The sequence below is a fragment of the Rutidosis leptorrhynchoides genome, chromosome 5 (genome assembly GCF_046630445.1).
Source record: "Rutidosis leptorrhynchoides isolate AG116_Rl617_1_P2 chromosome 5, CSIRO_AGI_Rlap_v1, whole genome shotgun sequence".
In the NCBI taxonomy this organism is placed as follows: domain Eukaryota; kingdom Viridiplantae; phylum Streptophyta; class Magnoliopsida; order Asterales; family Asteraceae; genus Rutidosis; species Rutidosis leptorrhynchoides.
Window position 1 is genome coordinate 339,353,515 of NC_092337.1, and position 26,486 is coordinate 339,380,000.

At 38.5% G+C, this 26,486-nt stretch overlaps 1 protein-coding gene across 2 annotated transcripts; it reads right to left on the minus strand.

The window, feature by feature from the left end:
- Nucleotides 1-16,020: 16,020 nt before the first annotated feature.
- On the minus strand, nucleotides 16,021-21,318 carry LOC139847805 (uncharacterized). Of its 2 annotated transcripts, none has more exons than XM_071837526.1 (17): nucleotides 20,929-21,318; nucleotides 20,463-20,672; nucleotides 20,298-20,356; nucleotides 19,041-19,178; nucleotides 18,827-18,901; nucleotides 18,648-18,731; nucleotides 18,496-18,557; nucleotides 18,319-18,388; nucleotides 18,090-18,165; nucleotides 17,831-17,961; nucleotides 17,661-17,720; nucleotides 17,488-17,562; nucleotides 17,294-17,398; nucleotides 17,111-17,206; nucleotides 16,950-17,030; nucleotides 16,748-16,849; nucleotides 16,021-16,361 (listed from the first exon to the last, which is right to left on the minus strand). In XM_071837526.1, the coding sequence occupies exons 1-17, from the start codon at nucleotides 21,215-21,217 to the stop codon at nucleotides 16,293-16,295; spliced, it is 1,782 nt and encodes a 593-aa protein (XP_071693627.1). In that variant the 5' UTR covers nucleotides 21,218-21,318; the 3' UTR covers nucleotides 16,021-16,292. The 2 variants fall into 2 exon arrangements, with proteins under 2 accessions (XP_071693627.1, XP_071693628.1); XM_071837527.1 differs by having other exon boundaries at nucleotides 20,463-20,679; nucleotides 20,929-21,055.
- Between the last annotated feature and the right edge of the window lie 5,168 nt (nucleotides 21,319-26,486).

Here is a 26,486-nt window from a genome sequence, read left to right on the forward strand (position 1 = left end):
GGGAGGTGTCTCCTTTGTATTTATGGTAATTTGGTTTAAAGTTGTTTGAGAAATTTGGTTGTTGTTTATCAAATCTAGCCATGCCCATTCTCGATTTGTTTCCCATCAAAATTTCTCCATTCATCATCCTTGTTGCATCTTTAGCGTGATCACTCGTAGCAAATTTGATAAAAGCAAAACTACGCCCGACCCTCTACGCTATGTTTGGATCTAATCAAAACACCTAAAAGCCCCACTAATTACCATTGGAGTAGTGCCTCTGGCCATGTTGCCCATAAAGACCGTTGTAACCCTTCTTGATTTGCTTATCTGGAAACCTTCATTCTGTGCTTGATGATGCTCAGATCGAGGCTTATTAGTTGGAGTATATCCGACAACGGCTTCCGCATACGTAAATGGGAGAACATGCGGTTGTGGTGGTGGCGGGAAGGTGATTGTTGTGGAATTTGAGTGGATTTGATTAGGAGAGGAAACGAAAACGGAAGGGGGTTGGTTAGGTTAAAGCAGCTTCTAACGGTTATAAACGGTTAGAAATCCGGACAACACAACCAACGGTCCACCGTGGTATCAACCGTGTGGCAGTCCGAATGTCTAACTCTCTTGCCTATAAATTGAAGACTTAAAGCAATTTGAGAACCACCTCTTTCAACACACTTCAAAGATATATCAACTAATCTCTCAAGCTTCAAACATATATCTTTTGCGAGATTATGAGAGAGAGAGAGAGAGAGAGAGATTGATTTTCTACTTAGCTACTTTAATTACGTTGTTAACTTCACGATTATCATTTGTATCTTTAAGTTTACTTGTAAATTACGTTCTTGGGTTGATCAAGGATTTAGATTACTTCTTGTATATTGTAATAGAAACATCATCTAGCTTAGTGATCTACTTTTTTAAAGCGATCTAATAAGTTAATTAATTTCATTCTAATAAGTTAATTAATTTCATTGAGAATTTAATATTTGTTCAACAAGAAAACAAGTTGATCTAAACTAACTTTGATCTCTCGAAGGGACAAAAAGATCATTGGAGACTTGTTAAGGTTCAAGAAAGTTTCTCAACAAGTATCTAAGTGCCCATTTACTTACTAATGATTGGATAAACGAGTTTTCCACGAGTATCAAGCTCCCCATTTATATTAAGCCGAAAAGTTCTAAAAGTTTTCTATCGAAAACGCTTCTAGAAAAAGGAAATGAGCAAAGTCAAGATTCAAAAAAAAATTAGAAAATACGAAATCCTGTATCCATTTCACAAACTCAAAACGTATTTTTTCGAGTATACAAGTCGAGTATACAAGCCGAACAATCGTGATTGCATATAAAACCATCCTCAGACCTACACAAATATTTAAAACCATCCCCGTAACCAATCCTCAGACCCAACCCGAACTCCGGTACAAAAATGTCAAAGTTTCGTATTTTACCATTGAGTACATATATTTTTGTCATTCATATTCCAAACATAAGTGTTAGTTGACACCAAACTTACATAAGAAACAATTTATGAGAATACATTTACCACAAAGAGAGTCCACGACAACACGTGAAGAGACCCTCACCTCGTTTATTACCAAGTACCAACAACATTATTTTAACTTTCATGTGTTACATACAACATACAACATACAACTAGTTTAACTAGTAGATATTACAACACTGCCAGCCTGTCGCTTAATTAAGTTTCAAAACAAACGAAGTCACACGTGGATATTTCTAAGGGCATTTAGGCTTATTACCATGAGTCAGCATATCAGTGTAACAGCTTCCACACATTTCTCTGTTGCCATGAGTGCCAGGTGGCACACAATTGCATCTCTGGCAGCACGTGCCACATGCTCTTGTACACACATTCGGCCTTGAATGTTTCCCACATCTTGCTGTACATAGGTTCCCACAGTCTGCAAGTTTTACATAAAAGACCCTTAATATTTGTTTTTAGAAACTTCACCCCAAATATATTACAAAAAAATATGTTCGACATGTACAAAACGTACCTACGAAAGTCAACCTCCGATTTGGTCCTTTCACTACCTACAAAAATCACATTCGCATATATCTACTTGTTAAACTTTATTATACAAGTGAATTATTACTTAAAAAGATTATTGGTTTTATTTATTACAACTATTTATTTTCTTAAATAGATTTAATCAAACTTATTTCACGGACATTTATTCTCTGACCATTTTTCTTAAACGGAGTAGTACATAAACAATAAATATACATTGGATCGATAACTATTAACTAAATGTTTGTCAATAAATATTACATTGGATCGACATATACTTGATTTTTAGCATTCTAAATGTTTGTCAATAGTTTTGGTTTGCCTTGCACGAGCCTTTGGCTCTCTGTAATTTCAATATGGGCCTATTCTCCTCTTTATGAAAGAGTACAGGCGCCTTGTTTTGAAATATTGGATCGATTCATCGCTTTGATGATGAGTCGCTTTCCTTTTTTTAAATTTATTTCGAGTTTTTTGCCAAAAAAATAAAGTTGAATAAAATTAACTAAAAATGCAACTATAATATTATCAAAATTTTGACTCAATTAAAAAGAATTCAATGCATATCACATCACATGTGTATTGATAAAAATGAAAATAAGTAAGAAACCTGAGGTTGGGTTTGGGCCTCAATTTTAACATCGGATGCTGATGATGTAGAAGAAGATACCTGAAAGCCCATGATCAGTTTATAAGTGACCAAGAAGAAATAAGAGAGATTACACTACAATTTGAGTATGTAAACTAAAACAAATGAATTAAATACTACAGATATAGGATCAATGTTGATCATGCATGTTTTAACCGAGGGGTCTTAACATGCTTGCTCAACGTAAAGGAGGGGTTTAAGGATCTTAGAACGTGGCTCTCCGGTCCGGCTACCGTGAATAACCCTGGCCGACATGATGATGTCGGCGGGGTGGCCAAGTGATTAAGTCCACCTTCGATGACGTCCGTCGATCAGAAGGCCCCAAGCAAGGTTGTAGGTACCAGTTAATAAAGAACTCACCTGTTAACCTTTAGAAGATGATAGAGGATGTAAGTTACGTAGGATGTGTGGTAGAAGATGGCTACGTAACGTGGTGTGTTGCTAACGACGATTAGGGTTTGTATTTATAGGCAAACCCTAATTCTAGAACCGTCATAGGATAGTGATAATCGTTTCCATAACCGTCTCCCCCGAATCACGGATATAATTATGGAAAAGATATTTGCTTGTTAGCTAATCAACCGCCGTAAAGGACCAGATACGGATCCGCATGCCGCATGCCGCATGAGACCATAGCGCATGCCCGTGTGTATGTTACATGCGCATGCGGGCTGCGGTATCATTAAATCCCCCCAGTTTGATGTTATATGACGCAAGTCATATGATATCAAACTATTAAGCGAAAAAGAGAAAACAAAAGGACGACGAGCATTTAATGTCCTCGCGTGCGCCTCGATGCCTGTCACAATCGCAGAAGCCCATTCGGCTGACAAGACATAAAGTAACAATGCCGCAGGCGCGTGCGAACCACGCGCGTGTTTGTAATCATTCTTAACTGACACCACGCGCGATCAGCAAATTCTACCCGTCGATTGCCTTACACGTGTATGGCCACGATAACACCATTCCAACCCACGCTCCCCCAATCTTGCCTATAAATAGCCCCAAATCACACACATTTTCACTTTTCCGGTGTCAAGCTTCCCAAATACGCTCTCGCCTTCAAATCCTATCAATTCCGATCAACTCCGTCATATTCCGATCGTCATTTAAAGGTCAGTCGTTCTCCATTCATCTAAAAATGACCAAAGCTAATGAAACTTTCGTAGAGAATGTAGAGTCCAACATAGGCCAGAAAAACATCGACCACTTAGTTAAGCAATACCCCCCTCTTGCGGGTTACAATCCAGTACCACCACTGCCTAGCCAGCGAGCCCATCAGCCACCAGAGAATAAGGTGGCGATCTACGAACATGCTTTTAAGCATGGTAATTTTAGGGTTCCACCCACCGACTTCTTTTTAGGCGTACTAGATCATTTCAAAGTAGGGCTAGGGCAATTGCACCCGTATGCTATAGGCAAAATCGTTCTATTCGAGATGTGGTGTGTTGCACTCGACACAGTACCATTGGTGAAGGTTTTTTGCCACCTATTCCGCTTAGCCAACCACCATAAATCTTGGTTCACCTTCTTCGCACGCCAAAATTTCACAAAAACCCCGAAATCGAATGCGGGAAGTTGGAAAGAAACTTTTTTCTTCGTCGACCAGACCGTAGTAGGCACTGGCTTCCCGCAGACGCTCATTTGGTGCGAGAAGGTAGAAAAAGATGTGAACAAGATGCCAGCGTTGGATGACGAGGAGAAAAGGTTGTTGAAGCAGTGCGTCAACGCACAACTGGTGCACCGTTCGTATGGTAATGTTATGCTGCGGTTGGGGAAGATCTCCGCGTATTGGCCTTGGGAGGATGTGCGGCCGGCCATAGTTGGCCCCGATGGAAAGGGTAGGAATAGCATAAACGCGTACTTACATAAGTTTTTGCATATTTTCTAATGCAGGCGTTTATTGTTTGCAGAGATGAGGATGAAGAAGGTGCTTACCGCGGAGGAGATTGCTGGGATCTCTTTCCGCAAGCAGGATGTGGACAAACAGCTAGAGCAGGCAGCTGCTAGCGAACATGTGGAGGAAACGCCGGCGGAGTCGGGCAATAAACGCAAGGCGGCTGGGACGTCCGAGGCTCAGAAGAAGAAGAAGAAGACTCCTAAGCAGCTGGAGGATATGCGCAACGACAATTTTGTTGCCATCGAGCCGCGGTCCGCAGACCTACCTCCCCCCATTAATGGTGAGCGTTTATTTTTTCGCATGTATACCGCGTAGAAAAATCTGCGTACTAATCTGAGTATTTTGCAGAGCATGTGGAGGAGACGCAGCCAACAACACCGCGGGTCAACCCCGAGCTGCAGGCCACTGCCACATCCAAAGACAAGGCGATCCCCGTCGAGTCTGAGTCTACATTACCTCCTCCGCAAGGCAGCTTCCGTGTTGCCAACCTCTGCCAACTTTGCCAGTCCTCTGCAGAAAATGCTGCGGAGCAATCTGCATTCTTGCAGCAAATCTTCCCAGCAGAGTTCCGCGAGCAACTGGTCGCGCTGCCGTTTAGCCAGGCGCTCAACGCCTTTGTCCAAAACGGGCTGGTATTCTTTGGGATGTTTGCGGATCAAGCCCGTCGATCCTCCAGCCTATACGATGTTGCACTGCGCAAAGAGGTGGAGTTGGGTTTGCTGCAGGCGGGTGTAGATCAGGCAAAGAAGGACAGGGACGCTGCTGAGGAGGCCCGCAAAGCTGTTGAATCGACTGCGGCCGAAACCAAGACCCTCTTGATTCAAGAAAGAAAAAAGAATCAAGAGCTTGTGGGTGCGGTCGATCAGGCGAAGGGGGAAACTGAGCGAGTGAGGCTGGAGTTGGAAAAGGTCACGAGGGAGAGGGACGATGCGGTTACCAACCGCGAGCTGGCCGAGGCAGATATGACAATGCTGCGCACCGCACTTCCCGCAATTGCGCAGAAAGTGATGGACTCCGAGCCCGTGTCCGACCGGTTTAATGCCTATGTCGATGCGGTCAAGGACCATGAGGTGAACAAGGCTGTGCGGGACGTGATCCAGGCATGCGGCCTAACTCCACCGTTCCCCGACATTGTCCAAAAGAAATTAAAGGAGGGAACGGCCGCGGCGCTGCTGGAGGCGGAAGAGGCAATCAAGTCCATCCCTATCCCTTTGATCAATGCGTTTGCGGCTGACCCGACGATGCCGCTTGATGGGTTTTTGAAGGAGGATTACTAGAGTAGTTTGTGCCGTAAGCCCTAATCTCAGGCAGGTAATTGTAAATGTATTTTGGAGCCCTAAGTCCCATGTTGGGCAGGCATGTGAAACAATTACTTATGTAATAATTTATTTTGATGTGTATATATGTTTGTCTGTTATGCATGCGTGATGTCCTTGTTTATATATCGCGAATCAAAACAAATTATGTACCGCATGCGCATGCGCATAGTTAACCACAACTTATGCGTATGCGGATGGTACTGCGTAAAATAAACCAATATTTTAACTTACCTTTAATAATTTAGACTCAAAAGCTACTGCGCTATTGCTTTGTCATGTACTAGAGGTGCACTATTAGTTGTATGGTAAGCAAACGCAACTAAAAACAAACCAATGTTTTTATGCTTGGGAGTTCCTCAAGCAAACCAATGCGAGAGCGATTACGCACAAGCAAACCAATGCTTGTATTTTTTTTTTTTTTAAAGTCGACTTTTGCAGCCATCTAGTCTGCGTGGCGCTTGGCTAGGGGAAAACCAATTCCCTTCGCCTGCCGTTATTGTCTAGCCTTGTAACCAAACAGGCTTCTGCCGCACGGGGGCTAGAGGACACCCCTTAAGTAGGCAGGAAACGCATACAAAAAATATAAATGGACAAACAAAAGTATGCGCATGTAATTATTTTTATTTGGCATTAATTATGATTACAACTGCGACATATCCGAAAGGATGAAAAATAAAATAATGTGCTAAACAAATTGGAGTGATCAAGTCCATCTAGCTACATGTAACATTTTTTCAATAACGTCGCATGCCAAGTGCGTTTCACAGGTTTGCCATCTAATGTCTCTAGATGGTATGCCCCGGTGTTGCTTGCTTTTGCTACCCTGTATGGGCCCTCCCAACGAGGTCCCAGTTTCCCAGTATCTTCCGCATGACTTGCATCGTTCTGGCGCCAAACCAAATCACCGCACTTATAAGTGCGTGAACGCACACGCTGATTGTAATACTTTGCGATTTTCTGCTTGTTATTTGCTTCGTTAACAGCCGCAGAGAGTCTGCGTTCTTCATGCAGATTAAGATTTTCCCGCAGAGCTTCAGAGTTATTTTGCTCATCAAAGTTTTGTATGCGGAACGTTGGTACCCCAATCTCTGCGGGTACAACAGCTTCTGACCCATAAACCAAACTAAACGGAGTCTCACCAGTGCTTGCTTTGGGTGTGGTTCTATGCGCCCATAAAACCTTTGGAAGCTCATCCACCCAACCAACGCAGTCATGACCCAACCTTGCCTTGATTCCAGCAACTATATCTCGGTTGGTAACTTCGCACTGGCCATTCGCCTGCGGATGCGCAACTGAAGTAAAAGTTTGCTTAATATTAAGCTCCGCACACCAACTGCGAAAAGGATCGCCGGCAAATTGTGTACCGTTATCACTAACAAGTTCATTGGGTATGCCGAATCGACAGACAATGTCTTCCCATACAAAATTCCGCACTCTTTTCCCTGAAATTGTTGCCAGCGGTTTCGCTTCGACCCACTTCGTGAAGTAATCGATTGCAACAATTAAGAATTTGACATTTCCTGCGTGTGCAGAGTATGCGTAAGATAATGACGTAAGTAGCATATTTAGCAAATGAATGGCAATATTACCTTGGCCCTTGGGGAATGGTCCGACTATGTCGATCGCCCATTTGCAGAATGGCCATGGTGAGGAGACCGGTATCATTGGATGCGCAGGTGCCCTGCTGATAGGTGCATGTATTTGGCATGATTCGCATTGCTTGACAATACGCGCCGTGTCTGCGTACATAGTAGGCCAATAATAACCTAACCGCATGATTTTTGACACAATGGACCTGTGTCCCGAATGAAGGGCGCATGCACCCTCATGCACCTCGCGTATAACTTCCTCTGCCTCTTTCGGACCTATGCACCTTAAATGCGGTCCCAAATAGTTTTTTCGATACAAGACGTCACCCTCAAGGGCATAAAGCGGTGCCTTTGTGCGGACTTTCTTCGCATCAGAGGAGTCCGCGGGTGAAGTGCCGTCCCGTAAAAAAACGATGATGGGCGTCATCCACGTTGGGCTTGATTCCTCAACCGGTGCCACTAGAGGCATCATGACAATAGATTTTGCGTTGAGTTCCTCTATTAGAATTTTCTTACCCATATGATCGAAAGCCAAGGCAGCTAGTTTGCTTAGCGCATCCGCCTTCTTATTTTGCCCCCGCATTACGTGCGAGATTTGAAAAGCCTCGAACTGGTCAGCGAGATTATGAACAAGCGATAAATATTGCTGCATAGCAATGTCGTGCGCTTCGAAGTCTCCGCAGACTTGATTGCATACTAGCTTTGAATCCACGTAAGCGTGCAAGATTTTAACATTTAGCTTATGCGCGATGCGCATACCTGCTAGCAGAGCCTCATACTCTGCTTCATTGTTTGTGACAGCAAAATTAAACCGCAGTGCATACGTATGTTCCTCACCGCCTGGACCTGTCAAAATTATACCTGCGCCTGCGCCAGATGCGCTACACGCACCATCGGTGTATAATTCCCATGGTGATAGAACAGGTGCGGGCGGATCTTGATGTTCTGCTGACGCTTCGACATCCGCAGGTATTTCTGCTAGGTAGTCAGCAAGTATTTGACCCTTAACCGCACTGCGAGAAGAAAAGTTTATTTCATGTTCTCCCAATTCGACTGCCCACTTGGCCATTCGGCCAGAAATCTCGGGCTTGTACAGTACCTAAATGAAATAAAATAATTGCGTTAGTCAATGCGGTAACCCCGGTCATTGCCGCAAAGTAATCATGTACCAACCTGTTTGATTGGCTGATCAGTTAGAACCACAATCGGATGTGCTTGAAAGTATCGGCGCAAACGCCGCGCTGTATGGACAAGCGCATATACTAACTTCTCTATTGGCGAGTAGTTTACTTCGCTTGATGTCAGCGTCTTGCTTACGAAGTAGACCGGCATTTGTGTCTGAGAAAACCTCAGCGTTAAAGTTCTGCGAAATAAATAATGCAAGTAAATTGATAAGTTACCTTTTCGCGGTCTGCGATGAGAACTGAACTGATTGCTTCCTTTGATGCCGCAAGGTACAGCGTTAACGTCTCCCCAGGGACTGGCGCAGTAAGTGTTGGTAACTCTGCAAGCACCTTTTTCATCTCCTGAAAGGCTGATTCTGCTTCCTGAGTCCAGACAAAATCCTTTTTCTTCAAACAGTTTTTCAAAGTGTTAAAGAATGGTAGCTGACGCTCTGCGGCTTTTGACAAAAACCGCGTGATTGCTGCGAGCTTCCCAGTGAGACTCTGCACATCTTTCTTTGTTTTCGGAGATGGTAAATTATCAATAGCTTCAATCTTTTTGGGATTAGCCTTGATACCCCGCGCTGTCACCACATGACCTAGAAACTTGCCTTCCTCCTCTCCAAAGCTACATTTAAGCGGATTAAGCTTCATGTTGATCCTTCGCAGAGACGCAAACGTTTCTAGGATGTCTGCGAGCATGTCTTCTTCGGTGTTGCTTTTGATTACCAAGTCATCGACATACGCTTCAAGATTTCTGCCAATTTGAGGCTTGAATGCTGCGTCAATTACACGCTGATAGGTCGCGCCCGCGTTCTTCAAGCCGAAAGGCATCTTTGTGTAACAATAAATACCCTGCGGCGTATGAAAAGCAGTTTTGTCTTCGTCTTCCGCAGCCATTAGAATTTGGTGATAACCTTTGTATGCGTCCAGAAAGCACTTATATCTGAATCCAGACAAAGATTCAACCTTCCAGTCTATCTCCGGGAGAGGGTAATTGTCTTTAGGACATGCTTTGTTAATGTCTTTAAAATCAACGCACATTCGCCAGTTACCATCAGCCTTTTTTACCAACACCGGATTGGCAACCCATGTTTGATAACGCACTTCGCGTAGAATGTTTGCTTTCACAAGGTTGTCTACTTCTGCGCATAGCCATTCACTGCGGTCTAAAGCCATATGCCGCTTCTTTTGCCTAACAGGTGTGAGCGATGGATTAACATGCAATTTATGTTCCGCAATGTCCCGCGGGACACCTGTCATATCTGATTCGCTCCATGCGAAAACATCTGCGTTTGCGGACAATATACCATGTAACTTAGCCTTGGTTTCAGCTGATAAACCTGCGCCGATTTTTATACGCTTATCTGGATGCAAGCGATTAGCAATGACCGCACTGCTTGCAATCTGCTCCCCGACGCTAGGGATGTTAATTTGCACAACTGACGCACATATCTCAATCGTTTGATGTGACGCCATTGTGGCAACTCCTCCCTTAGTAGGAAACTTAATCAAACCGTGCACTACCGAAGGTATGATGTTAAAACACCGTATGAAATTTCTTCCCAGTAGCGCATTATATCGCGAAGTCGAGCGAACCACATAAAAGTCAACTAATTCGTTCCTTATTAACTGCGGATTCTTGTCATCTTCGAGCTCTATTACTAACTCTATCCGTCCCACGGGCCATGAGCTTTCTCCGGAAAAACCAGACAGCGTGATATCAGACGGACGTAGCTGCGCCTTCACGTGTTCGGGAAGAAATTGATAGCAATGCTCGTACATAATGTCAACGCCGCTCCCAGTGTCGACATGCATGCGCTTGACCTGCACCCCGCAAGAAGGAATGCGGCACTTGATAATGATAGGTTCATTCACCCTGTCAATTGACATCACAGGAGGGAAAGTGATTGGAAGAAGTTCCCAATCCTGATGATCGTTATACTTTCTTCGCTGACCTAATTTCTCTGCGTCAACCATGTTAATGGTTAAATCAGCATTTTTGGTCTTATCCACTTTCTGCCACGCGAAGGTTTTAGTTTTTGACCCTTCTTCTGCGGCTTTCCCTTTATCTTTCTTTGGCGGTTTGAGGTGATCCAACTTACCCGCACGGAGCGCCTCCAGTACCCGTTCCATCAAGTTTTTACACCTATTCGTATCGTGCCTGTAATCATCGTGAAATTCACAATACTTTGTCTTATCCCGCTTACCAAATTCTGTAAGCGGAGTTGGAACCGCGAAGGTCGCGCATACTGGCTCCGTCGCCAAAATTTCTTTGGGCGTTTTGGATAAGCTTTTAAGAAGCGCATAGTTCTGATTGTTGATGCCGCGCTGATTATTGTTTCGATAATTGCCACTTGATTTCCCTTTATCATTCCTGATAGGACCACCGCTAGGATACCTTCCGCGAGAGTTGTTACCACGATTTTGATCGCGCGAACGATCATCATCGTCCTTCCTCTTGTTGCGTGTGCTAGCTGTTGGAATGTCATTATCTTCGCCACTCCGCATATAGTCGTGGCATTCATTAAGCGCCTCAGCATAAGTTGTTGGGACTGTATGGCGCAGACGCCTTACCAGTGTTGGATGACGTTCTGAGTTTATACCATGTATGAGTCCGGAAATCTGCTGCTCTGGTTTGAGATCTGGTATACGCAGGCACTCATTAGTATACCTTGTGAGAAATTCGCCCAAAGATTCCTTGGACTTCTGCACGATGTCATGGCATTCAATGTGAGTGCGCTTGCGTGGTCTCTGATTCTGATATTGCAGTAAAAACTTTGTCCGCGGATCCATAAACCCGGCAATACTACCCGCCGGAAACTTATTAAACCACTCACGAGCAATACCCTGTAGTGTCATAGGAAATATCTGACACGCAACCGGATCCACCCAGCCTTGAGTGCGCATTGCGCCTTCGAAGCGCTGTAAAAAATCATCTGGATCGGTCAGGCCATTGTAAGTACCCAACGTGCTAGGTATCTTTGGTGCTGATGGAAACGGGTAGGCGGATATATGTGGAGGAAACTTGTCAAAGGTAGTCGGTAGCTCGAAGGGTGGTTTAACAGGATCCCCTTTCAAATTTGCAAAAAAACGCTTCATCATGTCCTGAACAAAGTCAGGTTGTGAAAATAAGTGAACCATATCGGGAGGTGCGGCCTGCATGAATTGACTTGCAAGATTTGCCTGCCCTTGAACATTTTGCCAAGGTTGACCCTGCGTCTGCGGATATGACCAAGGCTGCTGCGTTGGAAAAGAGGGATAACTTGAAGACGCGGAGTACACAGGTGGCTGTAAAGGAAGCGAAACCTGTGGCGCAGATATCTGCGAAACTTGAGGATACACACTTAAAAGCCCAACTGTATGCGCTGTGCTTTGCTGCTGCGCTGTTATCGGCGCCCAATGAGAGTTCGCATCTGGGATGACCCCAAATCCCCAACTATTAAGTAACGCCTGCGCATCCGCAGGAGTTAAAAATTGTGAAACTGGGCGCGGTGGTTGCCAAGGTTGCAACGGTGTAAATGACGAATTCTGCTGAATGCCCTGCGTATGCAGAGGTATTGAAACAGTGGTACTGTAAATAGGTACCTGGCCGCAGCAAACCACATGCGGCCCCGTTGTTCTACCGCCAACGCCTGCAAAGATGACCCTTGGATCCACTGTCGAAAAGTCCAGCCGCGTGGTTGTGACTGGTGAGTTTGCTCTTGGCGGTGTGACCCCGTCTGAATATATCGGCTTGTACCTCTGAAAGGGTTCGCCGGATATAGGTGGAGGGTATATCGTGTATCCCGCCTGAGTAGCGGCCTCCGTAGTCATAACCGGTGTATGTTGACTACCAGACGGTGCGTTCTGAACATCTGTTTGGGTATGTTCCGATGATTCCTCGGAAGTCATGATACTGTTAAAGAAAAAATTCAAAAATTTTGTAAATAACGAGTCATACAATTCAAAACCTTAAAAGAAAAAGCAATTAAACAGTCTTGAATTAATTCGACTCTCAATGAAAGCACCACTTGATCATGCATGTTTTAACCGAGGGGTCTTAACATGCTTGCTCAACGTAAAGGAGGGGTTTAAGGATCTTAGAACGTGGCTCTCCGGTCCGGCTACCGTGAATAACCCTGGCCGACATGATGATGTCGGCGGGGTGGCCAAGTGATTAAGTCCACCTTCGATGACGTCCGTCGATCAGAAGGCCCCAAGCAAGGTTGTAGGTACCAGTTAATAAAGAACTCACCTGTTAACCTTTAGAAGATGATAGAGGATGTAAGTTACGTAGGATGTGTGGTAGAAGATGGCTACGTAACGTGGTGTGTTGCTAACGACGATTAGGGTTTGTATTTATAGGCAAACCCTAATTCTAGAACCGTCATAGGATAGTGATAATCGTTTCCATAACCGTCTCCCCCGAATCACGGATATAATTATGGAAAAGATATTTGCTTGTTAGCTAATCAACCGCCGTAAAGGACCAGATACGGATCCGCATGCCGCATGCCGCATGAGACCATAGCGCATGCCCGTGTGTATGTTACATGCGCATGCGGGCTGCGGTATCATTAAATGTTGAGGCCGAGTCTCGAACTATTTCATTTCAATATTAATTATTATTTTAGGGTATTATAACGAATTTTTTTAAAAATTACTTGTGGTCCTATAATTAAATAAATTTAGTGGTGTTTTATATAATCTAAAATGTTTTTGAAAATAAATCAAAATTAATGATGTCACGAGACGGTACTGGTTCCTCCATAGAGTCAACACTTGAACTGAATGTCTAATATATGAACAGAAAAATCTTGTTCATTTACCCGTTCATATGAAACCTAACTGTTTAAAATGATATGAATAAAAATATATTAATTAACCTGAGAAACAGAAATGAGAAAGATGGAAAGTAGAATGAGCAAGAGAAAATTCGAAGTAGAAGACATATTTTTTGCATGGTAGCTGATAATAAAGGTATATGTTCTTATATAAGATTATGGAAAATGGGTTATGGGTTTTCAAAATGGATCATACCAGTATCGTTGTTTTGTCTTACTTGCCAGCTGTTTCCTTTCCACGAACTTTAATCGTATTTACATGACCGAGTACCAACTAACTACAATTGTTGTATCGTCTTTGTAGAGTTTGTATTTGTATTGTATCGTCTATTAATAGTTTTCGCTTGGTTTCGGTTTAGGTCATGTGAGGCTCGGTATAGATAATTCGTTGGTAGTTGCTTTCTAGGTACGAGTCTCACCGGATCTTCTTTTGTTCTTTTAGTTGAATTCGTTTCTTTTCGAAAATGTTATAAAAATTTTCGTTATTTTCACCAAAAATAATAAAAAAAAAAAAAAAAAACTAACTACATTTGTTTTCATATATACTTAGGTCACTTCCTGTTGTAACTAAACTATTCATCATCTTAATCTTCGACATCAGCGTTACATCAACACCAATATCCTATAACTAACTCATAACTAAGCACTCCCTATCATGACTAAAACAATACTTCTCTTAGTATACAACGTACAAGCAATAAAGCATCAAGTTCAAAAATAAAAAGTCACTGGGACCCAAAATTCCTATAACTAACCTAAAAACTTCTTTTAAATTGATGGTGAGTGCGGGTAACTAATACGGATAACTAGCTCGTACCTATGATTAGTTACGAGTAATGACGGGTAATGAGCTATAGGGAGTGGTCTTACACCACCACTTTTTCATTAACTATATATCACTAAATTAATTTAAATCATTGTTGTACGTAACACACTTTAAAATACATTCGTAATGGTGTGTAACTTAAAATGTAATGGGACTACTTAAAATGTAATGTAACTTAAAATGTAATGTAATGGGACCTTAGTCCCCACAGCTTTGGCTCAGTGGACATGTGGTGGTGCCTAGCACCCCCGCCGGGCTAGAGGTTTCTGGTTCGAGCCTCGTCACCTACAAAGGATATTATTTGAAAGAAATTCCTTGAGGGTGGCCCAAAGGGAAGGTTTTACCGACCCGCTCCGGGACTAAGGTCCGGCCCGCCTGCCCCGCATGGGATGGTTTAAGGGTCGGATCCCCTGAGTGTGGTTCGGGTTTCCTGCCCGAACGCGTGTTTGTGTGCAAATGATGACTAGGCTTCGGTCCGGACTGATGCAAGCTTGCCGTTCAAAAAAAAAAAAAAAAAAAAAAAAAAAAAAAGGCTAATCTATAAACAACATCCTCTAACAATTTGTTTCTAAATTAGACAGGTATTTTTTTTTTTATTCCGTTCAAACTTGATTTTGTGTGAATCTTTGTGGAAGACGAAGAATCAACCCAACTTTAGCTAGAAAGCATAAACAATTCCAACAATCTAAACCATGCAGGCTTGCCTGAGTGGCCACCGAGTTGTCAAATGAAGCACACCACTCGGGTTCAATTCCTGGCTATGCCAAATTGTTCAAAAAGGGAGTGTGACTAGATAGTGTGCATAATGCGCAATTCACCCGGTATCAGGTCTCGCGCTCGGATAGCTTGATTACCCGAGGTTTTACCTTCTATGGGAGAGCCAATGTGCTCATTCATAGAAAGATTTCCTCGCTTACAAAAAAAAAAAAAATTCCAACAATCTGCGGTTCAATCTTTATTATCGATTTTGATTGGTCACACACAATTAGGTTAGACATGCTTGGGGATGTGATCTCAATCGCTATTGATACAATTTCCGATTCACCGCTTACATGCTCTTTACGCCTAGTCATTCCAAATAATACTTGCCCCCCTGTCTTACCGCGCAAATATATAAGTTTGCTATTTATTAACATTAACATTCTTATTATTTTGATTTTTAGTACTAACCAATGAAAGCCATGAGCTACATATAGAAAAACAAAATTACCCTTCCCATTACTACCACTACTCAAGTGGAGGCTTAGGTGCTATCTTTTTATTTGTTTATTTATCTATTTAAATGCATGATGTGGATGTTTATTTTTTCCCTACATTATCAATTAATGTTGGAGTAATTCCTTTTCTTCTAATTTCCATCGATTTCTAATTTCCATCCATTTTGACACATTTTCATCTCAAGCTTTGGCGACCACACGAGGCCTTCCCAGAAGGTTACCCATCCTACTACTACTCCTGCTCGAGTACGTTTAATTGCAGAGCTCTTACGGGATCTGTTATGTTTGTAGCCTCAAAACGCACTGTGTCTGGTAAGAATGAGAGTTACCTTATAAGGTATAAGGGACTCAAACTTACAAATTTTATCTGAAAGCATTACCAACCTTGAATGCTATCATCTCCATCTTAGATCTTAGAGGTCTCAAAATTGAATGTTATCATCTCCATCTTAGAGGTCTCAAACAAGTAAACTTCTGCAGAAGTTAACTGCAATAAAACACTATTTAACTTAAAAATTCCTAGTTTTAAATTAGGTGCATTGTAGCTGCACTGCGAAATACACATGCTTACCCGTTACAACCGAGTCCTAATAGAAGTAAACAAAGAAAAAAAATTCCTCAACTAGAACACCAGGTGCCGTCTTTGTAGCAAAATTTCTAACCATCCCCACAATTAAGGGATGCGTGGCCGGCATCATATATAGATATAGATATAGATTAACACAAAATCTGAAAAAAGAATCAATCTAAAACAATCACCTTCTATGTTTACATCATCATACTGTTATAAAGATTTCTAAAATCCGATGCTTAATTCTTTTTCGGTCATCTCGTACACGTGGTCTCTTGCATCCGTTAGAGCACTCTGCATCAATTTATAAGCTTACATTAGGTTCAGGAAATAAAAGTAAAATAATGGGTTCAGCAGATGAAAGATCCTTCGGGTTTAATAATGGGTCAAACTTAGTTTGTTAAGCTTAACCCTGAACACCTTTTCTACAAAAATTCAATTTTCTATATATATAAATTAAGTGTGGCCGAACAAAATTAATGTTATAATGGTAAGATCTCATTTATTTAAATATATGATCTTAAGAAGTGATGCATCATAAATACACTTTGGAGAACTTTCAGTTTGTTTAACATGTTCACTTTAACGTTGACCCATTAGAGAATATAAAAACAATAACCTGAATACATGGATTTATAGTAACACATAACAGAATAAGTAAAGGTTGATGAATTAATTACCTGGCCTAATTTGGTAAGAAAGTTGCTAGCAAGATTCAAAGACGTGAGTCTCACATCTTCGTTAGACTTCAATGCTTGCGAAATTGAAAAAGCTCCTTCATCCTGTTTTTGGCAGATCAAATAAAAAAAGGTGCAGATTAAATCAATTCGTGAATTAAAAAATTCTTTTCGTTTAGAAGTATTTAAAGAAAGGGAAACGTACTCTAATTTCATTGAAACCTAAATCAAGTGACACGAGTGATTCATTGACCACCTTCAAGCTGCGAGCCAGGGACTTAGCACCCTGCATTAACAACAACTGGTTATAGACTCGAATTGAAGGGTACTTTGGTCATTTCACTGTAGCAAATTTGAAATACGAACCTCATCACTGAGCCCATTGGCACGTAGGTCCAAAGTAGAAATTGTATTGTTGTACTTTAAAGTATCAGCTATGTATTCTGCACCCTTTGCTCCAATCTGTAACATGTCCAAAAAACGTTTTTTTTTTTTATTATTTTTATAAATAATTTACAGAACTCAATAAAGCCCTGGATATTAGTGTACCTTGCACCAACCAAGCATAAGTGTCTTTATATTTCCATGAAACTTGAGAACATCTGACAAAGCTTTTGCGCCATCAGGTCCCATTGGATTATATCCAAGTTCAAGCTGTTTGCATGAGAAATTAAATCATTTAACATTTTCATCAAATATTTAAAAAACAAATTCTTTTTAAGTAAAGACCGTAACAGACTCACAGCTGTTATCACGGTATTATCTTTTAGAACTTCTGCTATTGCAGTAATCCCTTTAGCATGGATATCATTTCCCCCCTGCAATTATTTAAATTTAATTAAATGATTAAATTATATAAATAATAAAATAATATGACTTTTAATTCTATCAGGGTAAACATGTGGGGTCTCCTCACCAAATCTATGTTCGTTATTGAACGGTTCTCCTTCAACGCCTCAGCTATTTTCTCAGCTCCCTGTGGCAATTAAATATTCTAGTTAATTAATTAATGCTAAAATAAGAACCTGACTATTGTTAGAGAGGAAATATAATTAATAATGTTTTGAACTAACATGGAATGATTACCTCATCCTTGATGTCATTCATGTATACATTAAGCCACAATAAGGATTTACTTCTTTTGATGTATTCCGCAATATGATATGCACCTTTTGAAGTAATCAAATTGTTGCCAATGTCAAGAGCTGTGAGTTTCCCTGCATATGAACTATACATGTCAAGTTGAGATGATATATACATATATATACATACATACATACACACACGTGATAAAAACCAGTAAGTGTATATGAACAAAAGAGGAAACTATACACCATGAATTGACCTTTATGTATTGTGAGTCCGCTTATCAGTGCACGAACTCCTTCATCTCCAATTGAGTTGCCATGCAAGAAAAGTTCCTGCAGGTTCATATATATGTTTCACATTAAACTGTACAAGATTTAAGAATTTAAGTTCATATAATATCTTGTAGTATGTGATAATTTATAACTTAAAACCAACAACATAAAGAAGTATAATAAAAAGTGACTTAAAACAAAAAAAAAAAGTACCCTCAAAGCTTTGTTACCCTCAATCCCTTTAGCAAGAGAAGAAGCCCCTAAAGCACCACCATAATTTCCACTAGGATAATATAAAAGGTGGTTATTACAAATAAATATTAATATAAATAGACTGTATAAAATCCATTAAATATATTGAAACAAAATGATATTAGACTTTCGACTTACTTTAGGTACAAGCTTTGTAACGATTTGTTTTCAAGAAGTGCCTCAGCAAGACCTGAAAATCCCTGCATTAAATATCAAATAAAAGTAAGAATATGCAATAAACCTAAAAATGCAAGCTTAGGTATAATGAAAAATAAATAAAAAAGGCGTACAGAATAGTCAATTAAATTATTGTTTAGTTCAATTGTGCGCAAGGTTGAGTTTTTCTTTAGCATCTCACCAATAGCCTTAGTCCCCTGCAACAAAGAAATATATGATAACCTATTAACAAACTAACCATATTTTTCCCTATTTTGGAAGTTTGAAATTTGGGAAGGGAAAAAAAGGTGACCTCATCACCAAGCCCAGTACTATTTAGCTGGAGCTTCTGAATACCACTATTTTCCGCCAGTATATCACATAAGACCTTTAGAGAAAACATCACATACTGAATTAAGTCCAAAAAGATAGCAAAAAGCAAAGATAAAAATAGATGAAATATAAATATGCATACATAACTCAAAAGCATACTAGGGTTAGCTTAATACAAACAATTGTTAGCTAACCTTAGCTCCTTCATCCCCAATTATGTTTCCTGATAGGTTAAGAGTCTTAAGAAAGATATTTGATTGGAGAATACCATCAAAGGCCTTAATTCCTTCTGCAGTTATTCCATTTGCAGCAAAATTTACATCTTCAGCAACCTGAAAAAAGGAAGTTAGATAAGCATGTTTGCAAAAGTCGGCCGATTAGTCCCCAACTAGTCAGGATTTTTAACGAATCCGACCCCACTAGGCCTGGTCAGTCAAAAGTCAATGATCAACTCGGTCAAAAGTCAGATTTCAAAAGTCAAAGTCGGATTTAGTCGGTCAAAGTCAAAGTTGATCAACGTCCAACAAGTCCCCAACTAGCTACTTTTTTACAACCTTACACATCAGTATCTCAAACTTGATTATTTTCCCTAACAAGAAATATGTTAGTTATATTGGATTCGCGTATGACTACAACCCTCTAATAATGGGTCAACACTAGTCAATGGGTCAAAATTAGATTTAGTTGGTTGAAGCCGGATATAGTCGGTCAAATTCAATAAAAGCCATAATAGGTCAAAGTCAAAGTTGGTCAACATTTTAAGATAAACTAAAATCAAGATTTTGTTGTTTAAAATGATTATGTTTATGTTTCTAGATAATAACATTAAAGTTTATGGTTTTATTCTATATTTACACATAATTTTGAAGTTTATCATTTAATTGTATAAACATTGCAATCTGATTAATCCCCAATTTAGCTGTTTAATCTTACATGGTATGGCCAATTAATCCCTGATTAGCAATTTTTACAATCTTGGGGTACAAACTACATAGCCTTCTTTTAGGAGGACTTTCGTCTAGTGCAAATGGAAATGAGTAAGCTTTACAAAAAAGTCACACTATCACGATAAACCATTTCAGCTCCTCAATGTATGACATGATTATAACAATATATCATATCAACAGTACAATCAAGTACACTTAACAGTTCAACTTCGATCAAATTAATTGTATAACTTTAACATATTTGATGATTGGTATTTTATCCAACAAAAATCATTAATTGACATTTACAAAGTACAAGATCTTGATTATCCTTTTTGGAAGACTTATTATGGCAAATAAAATGTTAACTACACAAAGTACAAAATCTAGATTATCCTTTTTTAAAGACCTATTATGGAAAATAAAATGATAACTAGAGAAACAAAATATCTCCTTATAATCTCCTAACACCAAATCCAAGTTACAACACCACCCCACCACTAATATGATGTTCATAAGTCTAACCTGGTTATAAGCTAAGCTCTCCGCAAGGTAAAAGAGTCCTTCGTCTCCAAAGTTGCGACCTGTCATAATTTTAATATTGGGAGCTTGATGAAAGGTGACAAAAAACATATGTAATTGAGCGGCACACTTAGCAATGTACGTTACACAATGTTAATTTGCTATTACCTGACATGTCAACAATATCGAACGCCCTAAGTTCTTTAGCAAACTCATTGAGTTTCGCTTTTGATTCCCTTTCGATCTTTGCACCAAAATTAGGCAACAAGTTTGTGCCAGCAGCAAAGGACCATTTCACACCTTCAGTTGGCTTTTTCTCTGATGTTGTGGCTTTTTGCTGCTTCGGCATCATCAATTTCTCCACCAATTTCCACATAACTGTCAGCTGAAGACATAAATTAGTGAACAATTGAGAAGTTTCTATCTAATAATTCAACATAATAACTAATTAAATCTATCATAAATTACTTAGCTCATCAAATCAAATATAAAACTCAATTAATTGCAAAACCTAATTAGAGTATCTACAGCACTTGAAATCATATAACACAAGCCCTAGCTACACAAATTAGCAAAATTAAGCAAAAAAATTAGATAGATATAACACATTTGAGTAGCAATTAAAAAGCAATACCAAAAGTAACGACGATAAATGAGCCAACCGGCAGAACAAACGAAGCAATCTCCTTCATCGGACCGGCGGTTAACGGTGCATTTTCCGATTGTGACTCCGTATACACTCTCCTATTTCTTCCTGAAGCGTTTTTAATTGCGAATGTTTGAAACTGCAAACGACGTCGTCGTGAAGGAACGTATTGCACTGTAGAAGTTGAAAAAAATAATCGCCGGTGAAGTAAGACGTAGCTGGAGGTGGTGGTTGGTTTTGGATGTGAGTAGATTGAGAGAGCTGAAGCACAATCCATGGAGTGGAGTGAGAGTGAGTGAAATAATGAAATGAAAATTGGGAAACCAAAATCAAATAATTGTAAAATCGGATAGAATAAGGTGAGACAATGATGAAGAAGAATATGCTAGAATTTAGCGATTTGGCAATATGAGGTTTAGACCAAAATGTTGTGGGCTTTTATTTATGTAATTAAACCTTGGACCCTTTTGAATTGGACTACATATTAATATATTAAGGGACTGGTTCGTACACCACTTGAAATTATCCATACACCACTAAATATGTTTTAGAAAGTTGTATAGTACAATACTGTATTGCATATTTAGTGGTGTATGGATAATTTTGGTGGTGTACGAATCAACACCCATATATTAATCTAGTTAGGCATGATGCTCAAACCAAAAACTGTGTTTGATTGCCTTTTAAAAGATAACTGGTCGGGCGACCTGGCTTTGCGCCGATTTTTCACCATTGATTAACATTAATTACATAGCTAATTATTGAGAAAGTAATTATTTATCATTTTATTTTATTTTTCGTTTTGTCAAGGAAGGACCAAAAATAGTTATATGATTGATTTGTAATAAGCGTGAAAGTAATTATTCATCATTTTTTGTTTTACTTTTCATCTTGTCGGGAGAAAAATATCCAAATGCTCAATCAATAAAGTGAGACACATCAACGATTGGTACAACTATTTAATAAAATAGAAAAAACTATATATATATATATATATATATATATATATATATATATATATATATATATATATATATATATATATATATATATATATATATATATATATATATAGTGGTATGATCAAAGAGGGAAGTAACCAATCGGGGGAAGCGGTGGAAAGTAGAAACTTTTTTTTTTTCGTTTTTTAAAAAAACTTTGTTCACGAACATTATAGATGGATGAAAATATGAACATTATAGATGGATGAAAATATGAACATTTAGTAGAGACACTTTGTGATAAATATTTTTATTTTGGCGGGGTAACGCTCGAAGAAGTAATATATAACAATTATCTTGTTTTTCAAGCGTATGTTGAGGTTTTAGCTATTGGGGTTTAGATATTAGGGTTTATAGGGTTTAGATATTAGGGTTTAGAAATTTAGGGTTTAGGGTTTAGATTTAGGATTTAGATTGAGTTTTTAACACGAACGGTTTAGAGTTTAGGGTTTAGGGTTTAGGGTTTGGTGTTTTGGGTTTATGGAATAAACCCAAAACACCAAACCCTAAACCTTAAACCCTAAATTCTAAATTGGGCTAAATTTTACTTCACAAAACATGAAGAAAAAAAAACGTTCATATTCTTCACGAACAATATTATCTTGAATATTATTTTTGTCGATCGTTTTCCCGCCTAAATAATAACATTCATCACGAAGTGTCTCTTCTAAATGTTCATATTTTCGTGTGATCTTGATGCCGAAAAAAAATTCCAAAAAAAAAACGAAAAAAAAAAATTTGCTTCCCCCGATTGGTTACTTCCCCATTGATCCTGCCCATATATATATATATATATATATATATATATATATATATATATATATATATATATGTGTGTGTGTGTGTGTGTGTGTATGTGTGTGTGTGTGTGTATATATATATATATATATATATATATATATATATATATATATATATTTATATTAACAATGAAACAGTTATTAAAAAATGAGTTACGTATTTAAATTATAATAAGAGAAAAAGTTAAACAATAATAAAGTGGAAAATTATGTGATTGAGTTTATAATTATAATAATAATAACAATAACAATAATAATAATAACAATAATAATAATAATAATAATAATAATAATAATAATAAGTAGTGGTAATTAGATAGGGGAAATTATGTGGTCGATTTATAATGAATGAGAAGTTTAGTGGTTAAATTATAAAATGTGAAAAGTTTATGGTAAGTTTATAAAAGCTATAAAAGTTAAATATTATAAAGAGTGTGTTTGAATTGTAAAAAAATATAAAGTTTGGGGTGAATTTGTAAAGGTTATGAAGTTTGCTATTCATTTGCTCTATGTCTTTTAGATATATAGATTCATTTGCTCTATGTCTTTTAGATATATAGATTAATAATTCTGATTTATCGTTCAGTGTTGAATGTGTTGTAAACTACAAGTAATGATAAATAAAATAAAAATATGTGTTGCATCAAAGTTGAAATTATTTCTTATCATTATTCATCTTCATTTTCTTTTAATACTCTTTGAGAACACACATAATTACATTTTTTCTATTTATTAATGTAAAATGTTAATATGATATTTTTTGGTATTTATTTAGAATGAAATAGGTTTTTTCCATTCAAAATCGGGTTTGAGAAATCATTTAGTATTTAAATAAATTAGTGTTTAGTCATTATGTTTTACCATGCATCCTAAATTTGACGAGTATTTGTGAAAGTTATTTGTTAATCTAAATGTAACTTTCATCCTTGTAAATGTGATCGTAGTATAGTTTATGTAATTGACAAACTTCGCACTTTTCCATCAGTATAGAGAAAAAAATGGGGGGACAATTCACAAATTTGTTTTTATGCACATTGTCTAATAAATTATCTGTTCCGATTCATTTCCCCATTCAAACAAGATCATTCACCAACAGTACAATCGCCTCAATAGTCACTCATCATGTATATTCCAAAACAGAATTCTTATCATAATTCTATACGTTTCTAACCTAAACTAGGATATATAGCCGTTTATGTAATTTCACTCGCGATTGCTTAAAGTGTGTGGGGTCCAAGGATCACGCTAGTTTGAAATTTTTTTAAAGTACTATTTAAATTGTATATGACACCAATATAATTAAAGATAAAAACTCGTACACTTATATTTTTGAAATTAATAGTGTAAGTAAAGAGTCAATCAAATTGTACAGACTTCGTTGATTTTTAATCTAGAATCGCTACAATTCAAATAATATTTACGATCACTACAAATAGTTTATTTCAATTCTCAATAACATCTTGGGATCGTTACAATCATATCTTATATATTTAATAAAGAAAAACTTATTTATAATTTCCACTAACTGATAGCAAAACAAACAACATACATATTTGTTGTTATGCCACATATAATCTTTGTTTGACTTCCATAGATCCCAATGTTGATCTCAACTCACCATTGAAAATCGAACACTTTTCGATCCGGGTTTTAACTTTAGCTCTGGTTGTTATCATCGATCGTTACGAAGTACAAACCCATAGATAGCCAGTTTCTCTATATAAAACTATTACCATTCTTTCATATCAATATCAATTCCTCTCATTAAAGCTAGCTTGCCCACAATCTTGATCAAATACATACATATCAAAAATGGGTTATGGGTCCCCTGCAGTCACCGTATTTGTCGTCTGCTTTTCAGCTATGTTAGTGGCTGCAATGGCTATGGACATGCCTGGAATGGCCCCAATGGACAATGGGATATGGGCTCCTGCTCCTGCACCGACGTCTGGAACCAACATGGTTTCCCCATTGACAATGGTTGGAGGTTTTGTAGCTTTGGCTGTTTCATATCTCATGATCAAAGAAAGGGTTTGATCACATTTGGATGGTTTTGTTATTTGATGATTTTGTGCGTTGCTAACTAATGGTCTGTGTTTGTAATTGAAATTTGTTTTATGCAAGTGTTGTAATTCTCATTGTTATAATAAATGATATATTTTGATAATTCTGTATTTCTATATGTACTTAATTAAAGTTGTCCGAAAGTCTTGATATTTAGGCTGTATTCACTTTCACTTAGGGAGTGTTTTGAGTTAAGTTTTGATACAATTTACGTGTGAAGTCTCCTAACTAGTTCTAGCCGTGCGGTCGTGGTCTAGGGTTCTAGCTATTTAACAATCATCAAACTTAATGATTTGAACTTATGATGTCGTACGGTCTCGGTCACCACTAATTGTGCTAACTTTTAGTCGCATACAATTCACCTTTACCTACTTTTCTCAATTCAAGCTTAATCTGTTTCCTCGAATGATTTCAATTTTACTAAATCATAAACTAAAGCACCCAACTGATGAGTAATCAGTTGAAATAATCAAGCACAATAATCTAATAAAAAAATTAATAATAATATGATAAAGATCGATCTTCATTCAAACATTAAATTTTGTAATTAAAGAAAAAATCAATATAAAAGTACTCCCATGTCAAAGTATTTAGACTAAATAAACATATTGAAATTGACCAACAACCATGCTATAAAAATAATCCCTCACTAAATTAACACAAGAATTCATGATAATAAATAAAAAAGATAAACCGAATTAAATGAGTTTTTGGATTGAAGTATGAATCTGAGATGGTTGAGAGGCTGTCCCACTCTGTTTAGCACTTTGGATGATGGAAAGATGAGCTTTTGTGAGAAAATTCGTAGCTGCTGCTCCCAATGGTGTAACTTAGAGTTAAAAATCTGCAACTTTATATTTATACCTGGCCGACTCAACCAAGCTCTGTTTAAGGGCAGCAAGTGGCGCTTGACCGTCAAAAACTGGCGCCTTCAAAATTCATGTGGCGCTTATCTTCATAAATCTGCAGTTTTTCATATGATCAAAGCGATGCTTTCTTGCTTAAAGCGGCGCCTACAAATTTCTCCAACAACTTCTGTCCATAAAATCAAGTGGCGCTTTCTTGAGTAAAGCGATGCTTCCTCTTCCAAAATGACGCTTTCTTGCTAAAGTGCCTCTTCTGATCTGATAGTCCTGGTTTTCTTCAATAAATAATGTGGCGCTTGGCCATGCACATGACGCTTCCTACTTCAGTCAACAACTCTTTCCACCATTAATTCTCCAATTCCCCAATACTTCATATTTTCTTTAATTTTCCTGAAATCATTCCTCAAAGTACTAAGTATCAAAAGTCTTGCAATTTGACTATAAAAACCCATAAACTAAACCAAATATTGTCTGAAATTAAGATATAAAACATGTATAAAAGATGTCGGATAAAAAGTCACGTTTTCACCCCGGTATTGATGCCTAAAAACAATAAAGATCTTAACTTTACCTCCAAAATACTCGCTTTGTCGGATAAACGTGAAGATCAAGTGATTAGGAAGCCGGTGCAAAAAGAATCAAGAGAATCGGAGCTAAAACGAAGATTCAAGAGCGAAAATGGTGAAAGAAAAGTTACGACCCCGGAAATCAAGTTACGATCCAGCAAAAATAGCAGACCACGGCAAGCCATACGGCTTGCCATACGGCTTGTCACAAGGGAAACAGCATGCCATGTATCCGGGCACCACAAACGG